Source organism: Hyperolius riggenbachi, chromosome 1 (assembly GCF_040937935.1).
Source record: "Hyperolius riggenbachi isolate aHypRig1 chromosome 1, aHypRig1.pri, whole genome shotgun sequence".
NCBI classification, from domain to species: domain Eukaryota; kingdom Metazoa; phylum Chordata; class Amphibia; order Anura; family Hyperoliidae; genus Hyperolius; species Hyperolius riggenbachi.
The window spans coordinates 118,849,075-118,866,343 of record NC_090646.1 but is presented as its reverse complement, the minus strand read 5'-3'; the positions used below and the strand labels follow the sequence as shown (position 1 = coordinate 118,866,343).

Genomic DNA, 17,269 nt, shown 5'->3' with positions numbered 1-17,269 from the left:
TGCTTAATTAGAGTTAAGGTTGAGGCTTAGAATCATTTCTGTAAACTGAAAGATATTTTAACACATTATACACTGCTAACAGTAACGTAATGTTTAAAGAGGTACCGTAATGACTAGGGATGGTCGGAATGCCAATTTCCGATTCCGCGGTAAATCCGCATTCCGCCATTGCCAATTACCGATTCCGCTTTCTGCTACCAATTTCCGCATTCCAATGCGGAATTTCCGCCGAAAATCGTGGAAATTCTGCCCGACTTTAACATCGATTTTCTCAAAAACTATAAGGTCTTTTTGAAAATATTTTTTGAAACTTGTTCAGAAGATTCTGTTTAATAAACCCTGAAAGTTTGGTGTTTCTAGGACTTACGGGGGCTATGCTATTAAGCGCTAAAGTCAGCGGATTTGTACTGTAATGTAAAACGCAGAAAATAGGCAGATGCAGATTTTCTGCATTTTACATTACAGTAAAAATCCGCCAACTTTAGCGCTTAATAGCAAAGCCCCATTAAGTCCTAGAAACACCACATTTTCAGGGTTTATTAAACTGAATCTTGTGAATCTCACGATTTCCGGCGGAAATTCGCCTACCACACTTGCATTACCGATTTCCACATTCCGATGCAGAAATGCAATTTCTGATCGGAATTTCGGAAACTGCATTTCCGCGGAATCCGAATGAGCATCCCTAGTAATGACATACAGTAGAATTCAGTAAATTATTTAGGATTTTCACTTTTACATTAACCTCCTAAGCGGTAATCACAAGTTAAGCTTGGGGTGGAGAAAACATTCCAGGAGCTGTATCCCCGAGCTGAACTCGTGGTAGCCGCCGGGAGGTTACTGCAGAGTGTAGCGTACTGCGGGCATTTTAACTCACCTCCCGGGGGTTCCCGACATTACCTGTCCATTCTTCTTCCTCTCCTCCGAGGCTCTGCTTCTCCTTGGTGAGATCGCTGACTGTCGTCATGACAACAGCCGGCAATCTCACTATAGGGTTACAGTGACACCGGGAGGATGGAGGAAAAACTTCAGCGCTGGATCCCAGGGAGGAGAGTCTGTGCTGAGCTGCTGCAGATCTCCCTAGCAGCATGAGTTTTTCCAGGTTTTAGGATCTGAAAGGGTGCAAAAAAAATTGTACCACTTTTAAATCCTAAAATCTGGACATAATCATACCACCAAGGGGGTTAAATTACCTGGTATCAGCATCATAAATACTTCATATAGCTATATATTGCTATATAGCTATATATTGCTGTATACTGGTATGTAGCCCCACCCTTCCACTAAGGGCCAGCCTGGGCTGTTTATTATGCAGAATTATCCCCACCTCGAGCAATATGGGAGATCAGAGATCTTTTCTACTGTCTTTACAACTCTCAGTACACAAACAGAAGTCTTTTAAAAAGGTGTTCAAACTGTCCAAAAACTTGGGCAATGGCATGGTGGAGGAGGATCCATGGCAGCATTTTCCAATTTTGTTTACGTGCCTAAAAATTGTTAGTTGCAGCCACTGTAGCAGAGGCCTGAAAAATGTGGCATTTACTGTATCTGCCTGACAGTAAAGTCAATAAATCAAGAATTGGTGCAGTGTGGGCTTAACACTGTACTAGTAATAACACACAAAATGACATGCAACAATTTGTGTCACAAACAGAACTGCAGCTACAGCAAGCTTATCTGTCCCTCAATCAGCAGCGAAGTTCTACCTACACTGACTCCAGGCAGCCTGTAAAATGGCTGCCAGGTTCATTTTTTTTAAAGGGGGTTGTGCCCTGTGTAGTAAAAAAAATGCTTGATTGGCTGTCCTGTGACTGATTTAAGGGTGAAAGGTCAAAATATAGTAAAATGGGAAAGCATGGGGTGGATGCGAACATTGCCTAATGTTCCCAGAAAAAGGGGGCGGCGGACAGCGTATGTTCACCACAAATTGTTTGCCGGTGAACATGTTTGTCCATCACTACATAGGCTTCTTTCACATCTGTGAACATGTGCAGGAGCCATTCTCCTGCACGCGTTATGGCCTGTGGCGTGTCGTCGGGATGTTGCGGTGCGACGCAAACAGCAGCAGTAGTTATTAATTCAATTTAAACAGTAGAGAACAATAGAGCGAGTGCACACCGATGCCTTAAACTTTTTTCCAACCTGTATCAACACAGTGGTGCAACATCCAGATAGAAACAAGGTTTTATCATAATTTGCAATAGAAGAGAAAGGATAATCCGGGAGCAGCTTCACCTTTCAGGTATAAAACTTCAAATACTTTAATATACTTCTTCCAATAAAAATATATTCACAAAGGGTAAAAGGGACATCAACAGCAATACTTATCGACAGGAGGTAGTAAAGGTGGTGCGGAGGCTGGTCGACGATCGTTTCGCCCCTCTATGAGGGCTTTCTCGAGACCGTATAACCCCCTTACCACCACACCGCCTGTATATACCAAAGGGCCCACCCCTCAATCTGTTCACATCCAATGGCAGCAACTCCCACACCCAGGCTCACCTGCATCCAATACACCTAATCCGCCGCCCGTCGCATACACGCAACTTCCTCTGCGTCCAAAGGCCATCAAACCTCTTGGAACGCATATACATTTCCGCTTCCACATACGGAGCACACTAGTGCTCCGCCCATGGGCTCGTTCTCTTCGGCGCATGTTCTATTGTAAACTTGTTTCATTCCATAAAGTACCTATGTTTCCGTATGTCCTAGGCGGAATTGCTGCTATCATGTGGCCAAATATGGTGTTGCCTTCAATTTTTCTATTACTTCAAACTTTCATGTATACAGCTGCCATGTAGTGGTCTTTTTTCATATTTATATTTCTAATACAACTTATAATAGTACTTATTGTTGTGAGGGTCTGTAATAGACAAGAGGGCCCTTCGATAAACACAGACCGATGCCAGTTATGAGCACACTTGAACATCAATAAGCAAAAATCAGTTAAAAACAACCAATACAGTCATCTTAATAATTTCTTCACATGCATTACAGGAATTATAAGCATATGAGACCTCAGTGAGGACAATGCTGGAGAGCAACTCCAACCTCAAGTCGCTCATTATCATCAGTCAATATAAAGGAAAGAATTAGTCACATGAACATCATAATATTACATTAATTGGACCTCAGAAACAGATAACAGACAGAATGGGATCAAAGCCCAGCTTCATCCGAAGTCCCAATATCATTGGTCCCATTCTACTAATTCACACTATACCAACATATAGACACTCACTGTGGGATCTAGGGATAGTTTAATCTACCCCCATTAAAACCACATGGTCATAGTGCCTCCTTAGTACATCTAAGAACAAGTTAATCAAAGAAAGATTCCCATATCTATCCTGTCATTGAAACCAGACGGGCCCTATGTGCCCAACCTTATGATCCACTTGCTCTCTAAATGCAATAATTTTTCATCTCCATTGTATCCCCCTCTTCCCTGAATAAATTTATCAATACCAAAGAAGCTCAGGCACTCCGGGTCCCCTCCATGTCGGCTTCTAACATGCTCAATTAATCTCTTAGCTCCCCTCCCATTTTCAATAGACCTAAAATGTTCTGAAAATCTTTCCCCCATTGGTCTAGTTGTTTTCCCTATATACATTAATTCACAGGGACAACTCACTGCATATACTACCATCTCTGTCCGACAGTTGAAAAAATGTTGGATCTTGTACGTTCGGTTCAAAAATGAGAACCATTTCCCCTGTTTCAAATAATTGCAGTACATGCATCTATTACATTTGAAATTTCCCAATATCCTTGAACGGTTCAACCATGTCCTAGTTTGTTCAGTCTTATATTCACTCTTTACTAGACTGTCCCTAAGATTTTTGCATCTTTTGAACGAGATGCATGGAGGATGAGAGCACTTCTCCCTGAGCAGTGGATCCGATTTCAAGAGTCCCCAGTTTCATCTAATAGCTCCAGCAATATGTTCTCCTAGGGGGGAATGTGAAAAATGCATGAAAAAACAATCTTTTCTGGCTTTATTTTTCTTTTTGAGGAGGATTTCCCTATCTACCCTCTCTGCTCTAGCTAGGGGCCGAGCATAGGACCTCATCATCATATCCACGAACCTCAAATCTTTTTTTGACTTCCAACATCTGCCGCCTTCCCAGCATTTCATCTGTATTGTTGCGTTTCATGCGTACCATCTGGCTGTATGGCAGACTGTTTTTTAATTTTACAGGGTGGTAACTCTCACCATGCAGGACCATATTGGATGCTGTGTTTTTTCTATGGGTACTTGTAGTGATCCTATTGTCCATCACTTTTATCTTCAAATCCAGAAACTCAAGTTCAAGGCCTCCCCAATTGGAGGTCAGATGCAAATTGATGTCATTCTGATTAAGGGTTTCAATCCAATCCTGAAATTCTTTCTGGTTACCCGCCCACACTATCAAAATATCATCTATATATCTGGCCCAGAGGCGGACCCGAGCAGCTCCCCAACCTCTCCCGGAAAAAACCTGATCGAGCTCCCAGTGTCCCATAAAGAGGTTGGCAAATGTGGGAGCCACAGGGGTCCCCATTGCTGTGCCAACCTCCTGGTGGTACCACTGCCCGTCAAAGAGGAAGGAGTTACCGGTCAGGACCGCCTCCAGGCCCGACAACAGAAACGTATTCTCCTCAGGACTCTCCTGCAACAGAGGTAGGAATGATTTAACTGCTGTTAGTCCATCACTGTGTCTAATCCTACTATACAAAGACGTAACATCAATACTTGCTAATGCATAACCCTCCCTCCATTCAAACTGATTTAATTTGTTAATGATGTCTGTAGAATCCAGTAGGAATGATGGAAGTGCCTCCACTATTGGTCGAAGTTTGTAATCGAGGAATTGAGAAAGTCGTTCAAACACAGACCCTATTGCTGAACAAATTGGGCGTCCCGGAGGGTGCTCCAAATTCTTATGCACTTTTGGAATGCAATACCAGACTGGTTTCCTGGGGTTTGCTGGAATCAACTTATTTGCCGAGATTTGACTCATAATGCCCCCTTCCACAGCCTCTTTAAGTAAGCTTCTTAATTTAGTCATGTGCTTCTCTGTCGGATCTGTGCGTAACCTTCTATAAGTCACCCCATCTTCCAGTTGGCTGAGACATTCTGCCTCATACATCATTCTAGGCCATAGCACAATGTTTCCACCTTTGTCAGACGGTTTGATTACCACTTCCCTCTGTTTTTTTAGCCATTCCAGGGAGCGTTTTTCTCCCACTGTGAGATTCTGTTTTGGCTTAGGGTAAACTAGTGCTCGAAACTCTTGTCTAACCCTATTGAAAAAAACTTCCAATACCGATCCTGGAGTGATCTGTGGATTGAATTTAGATGACGGTCCTATGTGTGATGGAACCTCCAACCCTCTATAAGAGAGTGCCTTTTTTCCATTTGGATCCTCACAGATGTCTCTGATCCATTGTTGTTCCTCCACCGAGAACTCCATACTTAATATCATCGGGATTGGGACCATCTCAGGAGGTGTTGGGTCCTTGTAAAGACCCAACTTTTTTTGTGATTGAAAATACCGATAACATGCAATTTTTCTGATATTTTTGAATAATTCTATCTCAAAATCCACTTCCTGGAACTGACTACTTGGACAGAAATTTAGACCTTTCTTTAATAATGATATGCAGGACTCATCAAGTTTCAATCTGGACAGATTAATGATATCTAAACCTTGTCGTTCCTGTTCCTCTGGGAACGTCTTAATTCCTTCTGTTCCCATGTAATCTGCTGTTTCTTGAGGATGCCCTTTCCCTTTCTTATGTCTTTTGGATCTTTTGCGCCGCCTACTGCGCCTAGTTCGTCTTCTTCTCCTAAAGGGGTATCTTCCTCCGAAAATAGATCCTCCTCAAAACTCGTGTTGGGGCTGCTAGGCCATGTGGATTGTGGGGAACTATCCCCTGACCCCTCCATTGGTTTCTTGGGTGTCTTAGGATTTCTTTTGGGCTTTCGTGGTCTTGGATTCCCTTTGGGTGGGTTCCGTGGTTTTTTGGATGGAATCCACCACCTCTTCTTGGTCTATACCCACTTTCCACCCCATGTCGCCAATCGAAAGCTTGTTTGTATTCATAATCCAATTTGTCCCGTAGGAATTTATCATTCTTTTCCTTCTTTATCTGTTCCTGTGTGTTGACCAGTTGTTTCTCAAACTTTTTCAGGCATTCTTCCAGGTGTGACTCACTTGATTTCTCAATAATTGCCTCCTTTAACTTCTTAATTTCTTCCTCAATTTCTTCATAATCCAATTCATTCTCCTCCAACACCACCTCCTGAAATCTCATCGTAAATTCCTGCATTAACTCTTCACATTTAATTTTTGATGTTTGTCTGACCCTGGCTTGGGCCAACCTTTTGATGATTCATATGCCCCTTGGGGCCCTCCGCACCTCCTTATACTGTTTCAGGAAGACTATCGTCCAATACTTCCTAATTTCTTTTTCTAAAGCCCGTAGCAATTTTCTTTCCAACACAGGTAAGTCATAGGTCAAAAATGACAATTCCACTTTTTTCTCAAATAAAGGTGCTACGTCTTGTCGCCCAGCAGCTAATGCAGTGTGGGCCATCACAACAATATACCATATGCTGGGTGCACTTCAGCTTAAACAAATGTATAGGTCATTCAATTTAAACAGTAGAGAACAATAGAGCGAGTGCACACCGATGCCTTAAACTTTTTTCCAACCTGTATCAACACAGTGGTGCAACATCCGGATAGAAACCAGGTTTTATCATAATTTGCAATAGAAGAGAAAGGATAATCCGGGAGCAGCTTCACCTTTCAGGTATAAAACTTCAAATACTTTAATATACTTCTTCCAATAAAAATATATTCACAAAGGGTAAAAGGGACATCAACAGCAATACTTAGCGACAGGAGGTAGTAAAGGTGGTGCGGAGGCTGGTCGACGATCGTTTCGCCCCTCTATGAGGGCTTTCTCGAGACCGTATAACCCCCTTACCACCACACCGCCTGTATATACCAAAGGGCCCACCCCTCAATCTGTTCACATCCAATGGCAGCAACTCCCACACCCAGGCTCACCTGCATCCAATGCACCTAATCCGCCGCCCGTCGCATACACGCAACTTCCTCTGCGTCCAAAGGCCATCAAACCTCTTGGAACGCATATACATTTCCGCTTCCACATACGGAGCACACTAGTGCTCCGCCCATGGGCTCGTTCTCTTCGGCGCATGTTCTATTGTAAACTTGTTTCATTCCGTAAAGTTCCTATCTTTCCGTATGTCCTAGGCGGAATTGCTGCCATCATGTGGCCAAATATGGTGTTGCCTTCAATTTTTCTATTACTTCAAACTTTCATGTATACAGCTGCCATGTAGTGGTCTTTTTTCATATTTATATTTCTAATACAACTTATAATAGTACTTATTGTTGTGAGGGTCTGTAATAGACAAGAGGGCCCTTCAATAAACACAGACCGGTGCCAGTTATGAGCACACTTGAACATCAATAAGCAAAAATCAGTTAAAAACAATCAATACAGTCATCTTAATACCTCCTGTCGATAAGTATTGCTGTTGATGTCCTTTTTACCCTTTGTGAATATATTTTTATTGGAAGAAGTATATTAAAGTATTTGAAGTTTTATACCTGAAAGGTGAAGCTGCTCCCGGATTATCCTTTCTCTTCTATTGCAAAGTAGTTATTGATTCACCTGACGGGGCTCCTGACGATTAAAAGCTCCCGGGTGCGTCAAACCGCAACGCACCAAAACACAGCGTTGGATGTGAAAGGTAAAATGAATACCTATGGACTTTCATTTTACCTTGGTTGACTTTGCGTTAAAATGCACAAAACGGGCTCAGAGCCCTAAAGATGTTTAAAAATGGTGCAATACATTTCAGAAAGTAAATCAGGCAGAAAAGATTTTACAATGGGAAAACACTATAGTTTAAAAATGTATATTGTAAAAACCTAAGCAATTTTATTCATTATGTTATTTTGACTAAACTTTCTCTTTAAAGGGGAACGGAAGTAAGAGGTATATGGAGGCTGCCATGTTTATTTCCTTTTAAGCAATACCAGTTGCCTGGCAGCCCTGCTGATCTTCTGCCTCTAATACTATTAGTCATAGCCCCTGAACAAGCATGCAGCAGATCAGGTGTTTCAGACTTTAAAGTCAGATCTGACAAGACTAGCTGCATGCTTGTTTCTGGTGTTATTCAGATACTACTGCAGAGAAATAGACCAGCAGGGCTGCCAGGCAACTGGTATTGATTAAAAGGAAATAAATATGGCAGCCTCCGTATACCTCTTACTTCAGTCCCCTTTAAATCACTTAAACAGCCAACTTGAAGCAAGGTAGGATATTCGCCTCAGATGAAGACTCTAGGGGCATCATGGGAAACAGTCTTAGTTGATAACAGACTGCTAAATGTGCTAAATGCTTCCTCCTGCATTATTTACCCCGTGGAACAACTATGGGGGTACAGATTGTACACTTCTGTACAGTTCCTTTATGGTGTGTGAGAGGAAAAAAAGCACAAATAAAATATATAACAGCTGCACAAACCTCAGAACCAAGATGAAAACACTTACTCTTTGTAGGTCCAGTTGCCAGAGTCCATTAGATGTTCAACTGAAATGTTTACAGTAGTTCCATTTAAAGTGACCTCAGAAAAAGACACATCCGAAATGTTTTCTTCTTTACTCACATACTGCTTTTGGTGGTCTTTTCTGGCATTTATCTCTTGGTCTCTGGTCACTTGTTCATCTGTTGGAAGCATCTGCTCGTCCAGCAGTGGACCATCATCATTCTTATCCATCTGTTCCTGGGTTTGGTGGGAACCATCGTCATTGCCGGTTTTACAGGTCTGATCATTTGTATCACTTATAAACGCGTTGTCAGTTTCATCACCTTGGGTATTTGTGGCTGATTCCTTTTTCAGACGTAAATGTTCCGTTTGTTCTGGAGATTTGGTGTTACACGTAGTCTCTTTATCATTAATAAATCCCTCAGTGTCACCACTTGTCAACTTTTCTTCTACATGGCCGTTGCGCTCCTCAGTCATATAGTCTTTACACTGAGCAGTGACATTATTTAATTGTTCCTCGGATAGTTTTAAGCCGTTTGCTGTGTTCTCAAGGATTTGGATTACTTCAGTGAGCAACTTGATGGGTTCTGCAGCTTCAAAATATAAATGTGTTTGTTAGGAAAGGCAGCAAAGTAACCCTAAAGCAAAACTTATTTTATATTTACTGTAATATTTTAATGGACTGGCTATAAAGGAGGATATCTAAAAATAAACTTTAGAATCTCTGAAAGGCAGAGGCAGTGTACTTTATTAAAGGTTGTCTTTGTAACATAAACATACCAATTCAACTTCAAATTACCACCTGACAAATATAAGCCATTATTGATCTGGCTCCTCTAAAGAGAATTGCATCCTCTCGCTGACTATTGCTCAAAAAGAATTCTCCATTAACAGCAGTCAGTACTTACAGATGTACTTCAGCACTGCCATGGAATAGCATGCTTGCCTGACAGCATAAACTTCATCTCTCCCCACGCCTCTTCTTCCCCATGGATGTGTGGCTTACTCATACACTGCTCTCTGCACATCAGTTCAAGTTAGTGCTCTATCTGTAATCTACTCCCTTCCTGTCTGTACTCATACATTAGTCATCAGACTAGTCCAGGTAACAGATCACAGATATACGAGTAATAATCCACAGTAATACACAATACATACACTGGAGAAGAGAACCCTGTTTTTTCAGGGAGTAGAAAGTGTCTTCGGGATGCAGAAAGAGGCAGCTCAGGCAGGCAACAGAAATTCTCTCACTATAAGGTAGTTTCTGCACAACTAAAAAAGTCCATGCAATGGTTGCAGAGCATTGCAAAAGGTACAGTTCAGTATAGTGGACGTGATTCTCAAAGCATAAATCGTAGATAGCTGATAATCTCATCAAAACATGGATCACCACCACCACACCGCAAGGTTCCGGACTCACCAGATGGTAGGACCTATACTAGACCAAGTTCCACATTGGGAGTGGGACACTTAGGGCCGTCCCTCACCGCCTCTGGGTAGTCCACTTGCTCACAGATCTAGGCCCCGGCACGGAAGTGAGAGAGTGACCAGATTGTGGCAGGCATGGGTACACGGAATGGCGTCCTGACCGGGCAGAGGTGGCCGCAGCGCGCACGGACACAACTCGCAGCACGGCAGGGGATATACGACGGCAGCCGGGGCCCAGCATAACGGGGGAGAGCCCGTCCTAAAAACTCTGTGCCTTATTTTCGTCTTCAGGTTGTAAGTGCAACTGATTTTTATACTTTTAATAAACTGTACGGTTTTACACTATGTGGAGTCTTTTCCTTTGAGGAACTCTGTTGATTTGCATGGTGGCAAGCTCAAGGCTACTGATCTGTGAGCAAGTGGACTACCCAGAGGCGGTGAGGGACGACCCTAAGTGTCCCAATGTGCAACTTGGCCTAGTATAGGTCCTACCATCCGGTGAGTCCGGAACCTTGCGGTGTGGTGGTGGTGATCCATGTTTTGATGAGATTATCAGCTATCTACGCTTTATGCTTTGAGAATCACGTCCACTATACTGAACTGTACCTTTTGCATTGCTCTGCAACCATTGCATGGACTTTTTTAGTTGTGCAGACGCTACCTTCTAGTGAGAGATTGTTTGTGTATGTAGAAGGAGCTGCTCCAACAATCAATTTTAGTGTTTAGGGTGTTATTTATATGCAAATTGAGATTAGGGATATTGGTGTAGCGCTATCTCTAAAGCTATCAGGCAGCAGAAATTGTTAGAGAAGCAGGACTGAGCTACAGCAGTGTTGGTTCAGAGTCATATTCCTAAGGAAACTGCTGTTACACTGTACGCTGATCCTTTACAGCTAGATGTCAGCGTTTCTGAAATTAAGCTTTATAAATAAGTAATTTTTTAATTAGAAAAAAGACTTCTAGCAAATAGCAAATCTATGGTTATGTCAATTTTATCACAAACAGAGGTTTTTTTTCTTCTTCTAATGGACGCTTATGGTTAGTATATTTATTGTGTGTTGATTAGCATAAAACAGTGTGATAGGTATTATTAAAGTTATCATTAGCCCTTTTTATGTATACAAAAAGTATATCAATGTATATATATGCGTTTTATTTTGTGTCAGCATCTCTTGTTTCCTAGGAAGGTCTCTGGCAAAATAAAAAAAAAAATCAATATATATTTATAAAGCAGGGCTTACGTCTCTGCCCAACAGTTCTCTGACACATAATTTCATCTCTCCAATTTAGGATTTCCATTTTATATGTCTGGATCATTGGGAATCATTTGTAGTGATGCATTGTGGGAAACCACAGTCGCTCACGTAATGCTGAATTATAGCAAATACCTTCTATTTTAAGAAGGCAAATCAAACTGAGCATTGCTTTTTAGTAGGAGGGCTTTTCAGTCTCTTAATCACCTATACGTTTCTAGTAGTTTTGGGTCACTGTGAGCATAATCAGTATTAGCAGTAGTAGCAGTAGCAGTGGTTTTGGAGCACCATGGGAATCCTCAATAGCAATTTCAGGTAAGTGAAGGTGTGAGATTTAAATCTGAATTTCCTGTTGTGGCCTTCATGTTTTTTACCAACAGAATATCCAAGCAGGGTAAAAAACATGTAAGCCACAGCAGGGAATTCAGATTTAAATCTCCCACCTTCACTTACCTGAAATTGCTACTGAGGATTCCCATGGGTCAAGATAAATGGAGTTATCCTTGGTGGGATATGCAAGCGTGATGAAGTGAGGTCAGTGTGCGGCGAGCAAGCAATATTTAATTATTAGGGCTCAGCTCTCGGATCCAAATTTCGAGTTTGGCATCGGAATTTGGCAGTTCCGAGTAGTGTTGGGCAAACACCTAGATGTTCGGGTTCGCGAACGTTCGCCGAACATCGCCGCGATGTTCGGGTGTTCGCGCCGAACTCCGAACATAATGGAAGTCAATGGGGACCCGAACTTTCGTGCTTTGTAAAGCTTCCTTACATGCTACATACCCCAAATTTGCAGGGTATGTGCACCTTGGGAGTGGGTACAAGAGGAAAAAAAATATTTGAAAAAGAGCTTATAGTTTTTGAGAAAATTGATTGTAAAGTTTCAAAGGAAAAACTGTCTTTTAAATGTGGAAAATGTCATGTTTCTTTGCACAGGTAACATGCTTTTTGTCGTCATGCAGTCATAAATGTAATACAGAGAAGAGGTTCAAGGAAAAGGGACCGGTAACGCTAACCCAGCACCAGCAGCAGCACACGTGATGGAACAGGAGGAGGCGCAGGAGGAGAAGGCCACGCTTTTTGAGACACAACAACCCAGGCCTTGCATGAGGACAAGAAGCGTGCGGATAGCATGCTTTGTACCGCCATGCAGTCATAAATGTAATAAAGATAAGAGGTTCCATAAACAGGGACCGGAAACGCTAACCCAGCAGCAGCACACGTGATGGAACAGGAGGAGGCGCAGGAGGAGAAGGCCACGCTTTGAGACACAACAACCCAGGCCTTGCATGAGGACAAGAAGCGTGCGGATAGCATGCTTTTTACCGCCATGCAGTCATAAATGTAATAAAGATGAGAGGTTCCATAAACAGGGACCGGCAACGCTAACCCAGCAGCAGCAGACGTGATGGAACAGGAGGAGGCGCAGGAGGAGAAGGCCACGCTTTGAGACACAACAACCCAGGCCTTGCAGGAGGACAAGAAGCGTGCGGATAGCATGCTTTTTACCGCCATGCAGTCATAAATGTAATAAAGATGAGAGGTTCCATAAACAGGGACTGGCAACGCTAACTCAGCAGCAGCAGCAGCACACGTGATGGAACAGGAGGAGGCACAGGAGGAGAAGGCCACGCTTTGAGACACAACAACCCAGGCCTTGCATGAGGACAAGAAGCATGCGGATAGCATGCTTTTTACCGCCATGCAGTCATAAATGTAATAAAGATGAGAGGTTCCATAAACAGGGACCGGCAACGCTAACCCATCACAGATGGTCATTGTTCATGTTACTTGGTTGGGGTCCGGGAGTGTTGCATAGTCGTTTCCAATCCAGGATTGATTCATTTTAATTTGTCAGGGGTATCCCTGTGGGCCAGTACCTCCGCGTCAGGAGGAATTGTTCCTCTCCTGATGCGTTCGAGAACGAAGCAATGAATCTTAGGTCACGTTTTAGGGACCGGGGATACCCTGATCGCTTATTGCGTCAGGCTTATCAGCGTGCCCGTATGGCCGACCGCAGTGCACTTCTGGTGGCGCACGGGCCCCGGAGAGATGAGGCCAATCTTACACGATTATGTGTACGTTATTCTGCACAATATAAAGAGATTACTCGCATCTTGCAGCGACATTGGTACATTCTTACCAATGATCCCAAAATTGAGCCATTTGCGACATCTGAACCTAAGGTCACGTTTAGGCGTGCACCATCTCTCCGCGACCTGATCGTTAAGAGCCACTTTAAGGGCACTGCGGTCACACGCCCCCATTGTATCGTAACCGGGACCTATAGTTGTGGTGGATGCACTGTTTGTCGGTTTTTGGCCATTGGAAGGGAAGTAATTCTTCCTAGTGGACACCTTTGGCGTCTACAACACTATGTAAACTGTAATACCCACTTTATGGTTTACCTTCTTATGTGCCAATGTGGCGCATTCTACATTGGTAAAACAGGACGCGATTTCAAATCCAGAATTGGTGAACATATTGCTAACATCAAGAGCATTGCATCCACCACACCGGTTGCGAGACATTTTAGATCCGCACATGGGGGCGATCTTCGAGGTATACGATTTGTCGGCCTCGACCGTGTGCATACAACCATTACAGGGGGTAATTACGATCGTCTGCTCCTGCAGAAGGAGTCCAGATGGATCTTTGAGCTAGGGGCCACTGAACATCCTGGCCTTAACGAAACAGTTGGTTTCGCGGCCTTTTTACCTAACTGACTTACTCTGTCCCGGGATCCATGTTACTGATAGCCTTCCCTTTAGACCCCCCCCTTCCCCCTCCCCCCCCCTTTTTCCGTTGTTGCCTGTTTGGTATGGGCTAGTTGTGCTCCCCTTGCCCGCTGTGGCGGTTTCCCACCTGTGTCTCCCTGTCTGTCCCTATGCGGCATCGCTGCACAGCAGGCATTGATTATTATTACCATTTACTTTTTATTTCAAGTGACTATGCCATGTTGGCATATTTTTTGGACATATTTCCGCATTTATGCGGTTTTTGTGTCCACATTTGAAGGTTTTTTGCGAGTATGCCGTCTCTGCTCAAAAATTAATGTGTGAATAACTTTTCGAATGGTTTTGCTTGATTATGTGTTTATATTTAGTTTATTTTGTTCTTTTCTCTTTATTTATGTTCGTCCCCGCAATCCAGCCATGCCCCTTCTCCCCCTCCGTCCTGACCAATCACGCAGGCTATGCCATTCTGCCGTGAGCCACCGGGATTGTTTTTCCGGCACCATGATTGGTTGCGGATAGGAGGCGGGGTCGGGTGACGCGCATGACGCGTATGTAGTGACGCGTGCGGACATCAACGTGCCCGCGTCCGCGTCCTTCATAAATGGCTGGACGCGGGGATTCCTCTTTGCCACGTCTCCCTTCGTAAAAGCCGGTAGACTCGGCGAAACATGTCAGGGCTGCTGGCGTGCTGCTAGCACGGTCCCTGCCTTTTGACCTCCCGCCCGCATGCTCTCCATCCACGCTTCTTGCCTGGTCACTCTTCAGCCCCCGGGTGCCCATTGGACTGACTCTAGCCAGCCTGCGGCTTCCAAGTCGGGCAGAGTGCTGCATTTTAACAAACTGCATGAGCTATCCATACAGCTACACCCAGCAGCACAGATGCATGGACTCCCTGCCATTGGACCCTTCGACACTCCCCAAGCTATGAGCTCCAGCCAAGGGGTCGAGATACCTGCAAATTGATCAGCCAGGAGCTAACTGGACTCCATCTAAGCTGCATCTGGAGTGGGTACAGTATGTCCTTAGTCTGTGCTCATACGCATATGTGCCTTTTCTGCTACATCCTTTATTGATCTGGGCTTCGCTTGCTAACTGCCTTAATTGGACTGTTTGCTTCTGTGTGCTGCTGCATTCGGATCCTTTCCTGCATCTTTGGAACATTGTCATTTCACTGTCTGGTATACCCGGTGGGAGGACGCTTTGTTTAAGGAACCTCCTCAGGCCTATGTTTTGCAAGTTTTTGGGATCTCTGATCACACTAGGTGATCCTAGGTAGTGGTATGTCTGTTGGATGCATGCGGGGTGAGGCTCTATGGCAGTTTGTACCGGTGCTTTCTTTTAAAGTTTGTTCAAAATGACATTAATAAATTTTGTATTTTTTCATTTAATCTAGTCAGTGTGGACTTATGACTTATGCTCCCCACACCCCCTTTTCCTTTACTTTTACGTTTTCATTTTAATTCAGACGGTCAGACGGTCTGCATTTTCTGTGGAGAGGCGGATACGCCGATCTGTGACGATGCCTCCGGCAGCACTGAAACAGCGTTCCGACATAACGCTGGCTGCCGGGCAAGCCAGCACCTCTATTGCGTACATTGCAAGTTCGTGCCAGGTGTCGAGCTTCGATACCCAATAGTTGAAGGGTGCAGATGGATTGTTCAACACAGCTACGCCATCTGACATGTAGTCCTTGACCATCTTCTCCAGGCGATCGGTGTTGGAGGTGGATCTGGACGCTTGCTGTTCTGTGGGCTGCTGCTGCATGGGTGTCATAAAATTTTCCCTCTCCAAGGACACTGCCGATACCATTCCCTTTTGGGCACTAGCTGCGGCTTGTGTTGTTTGCTGCCCTCCTGGTCGTCCTGGGTTTGCGGAAGTCAGTCTGTCGGCGTACAACTGGCTAGAGGAGGGGGAGGACGTCAATCTCCTCTCTAAAGTCTCCACAAGGGCCTGCTGGTATTCTTCCATTTTGACCTGTCTGACTCTTTCTTCAAGCAGTTTTGGAACATTGTGTTTGTACCGTGGATCCAGAAGTGTATAAACCCAGTAATTGGTGTTGTCCAGAATGCGCACAATGCGTGGGTCGCGTTCAATGCAGTCTAGCATGAATTGAGCCATGTGTGCCAGAGTCCTGCCAGAATCCTCATCATCCTCTTGTGAGCGTTGTGATAGTTGTTGTGATGCATCATAGTCGTCACCTTCTTCCTGGTTTGCTTCTGCTGACCATTCGCGCTGAATTGTGGAAGTCCAATGTGAACCGCTCTGGCCCTCGTCAGTGGTGGCATGAAATTCCTGCTCCAACTCCAGCTGTTCCTCCTCCTCTTCTTCGTCATAGCTGCTGGGGCCAGCGTTTCCTGAGGCGGATGGTCTGATGTTGATACCATCACGCTGATCGTTTTCTCCTTCAGATTCCCCCAGTTGCATCATGACAGCTGTTTCCTTGATTTTCAACATTGACCTCTTCAGTAAATACAGCAGTGGTATGGTAATGCTGACTGAAGAGTTGTCACTGCTCACAAGCAACGTGGATTGCTCAAAATTTTGGAGGACTTGGCAGAGGTCCAACATGTTGGCCCAATCGGATCCACAGAAGCTTGGCAGCTGTCCGGATGCGCCTCGGTACTGCGCCGTCATGTACTGGACCACTGCACTCTTCTGCTCGCAAAAGCGGTCTAGCATGTGCAGCGTAGAATTCCAGCGCGTAGGGACATCACACAGCAAGCGATGGTGGGGGAGATTGAAGCGCTCCTGCATCTTGGCGAGTGCCCCCGAAGCAGTACTGGAATTTCTACAATGTTTGGCCACTCGTCGCACCTTCAACAGAAGATCGGCCACGCCTGGGTATGTCCTCAGGAACCGCTGAACTACTAGGTTCATCACGTGCGCCAGGCAAGGGATGTGTGTCAGCTTAGCCAACCTTAAAGCGCAAATGAGATTACTCCCATTATCACACACAACCATGCTCGGTTTCAGGTCCAGCGGTGCCAGCCACAAATCCGTCTGTTCCTTTATTCCCCTCCAAATTTCCTCCCCTGTGTGCTGCTTATCCCCAAGGCAGATCAGCTTCAGCAACGCTTGCTGACGCATGCCAACAGCTGTGCTGCACTGCTTCCACGATCCTACTGCTGCTGGTGCTGGGTTAGCGTTTCCGGATGAGGTACAGCTTTGAGATGCGTTGGAGGAGAAGGAGTCAGAGAGGTAGGTGCTGCTGTTGTTATCCAGTGGGAGGGACGGCGGTGCAGCTGTTTGCGGCGTGGGCAACACCCGCGCTGTAGCAG

The 17,269-nt window shown here is 44.5% G+C and overlaps 1 protein-coding gene across 1 annotated transcript in view; it reads right to left on the bottom strand.

The window, feature by feature from the left end:
- DTHD1 (death domain containing 1) overlaps positions 1-17,269 on the bottom strand; it is a 146,673-nt gene that overhangs the window by 88,538 nt on the left and 40,866 nt on the right. Inside the window, exon 2 of the mRNA XM_068271847.1 lies at positions 8,580-9,168. Coding sequence (XP_068127948.1) covers positions 8,580-9,168 — 589 coding nt within the window. The remainder of the gene's footprint in view (positions 1-8,579; positions 9,169-17,269) is intronic.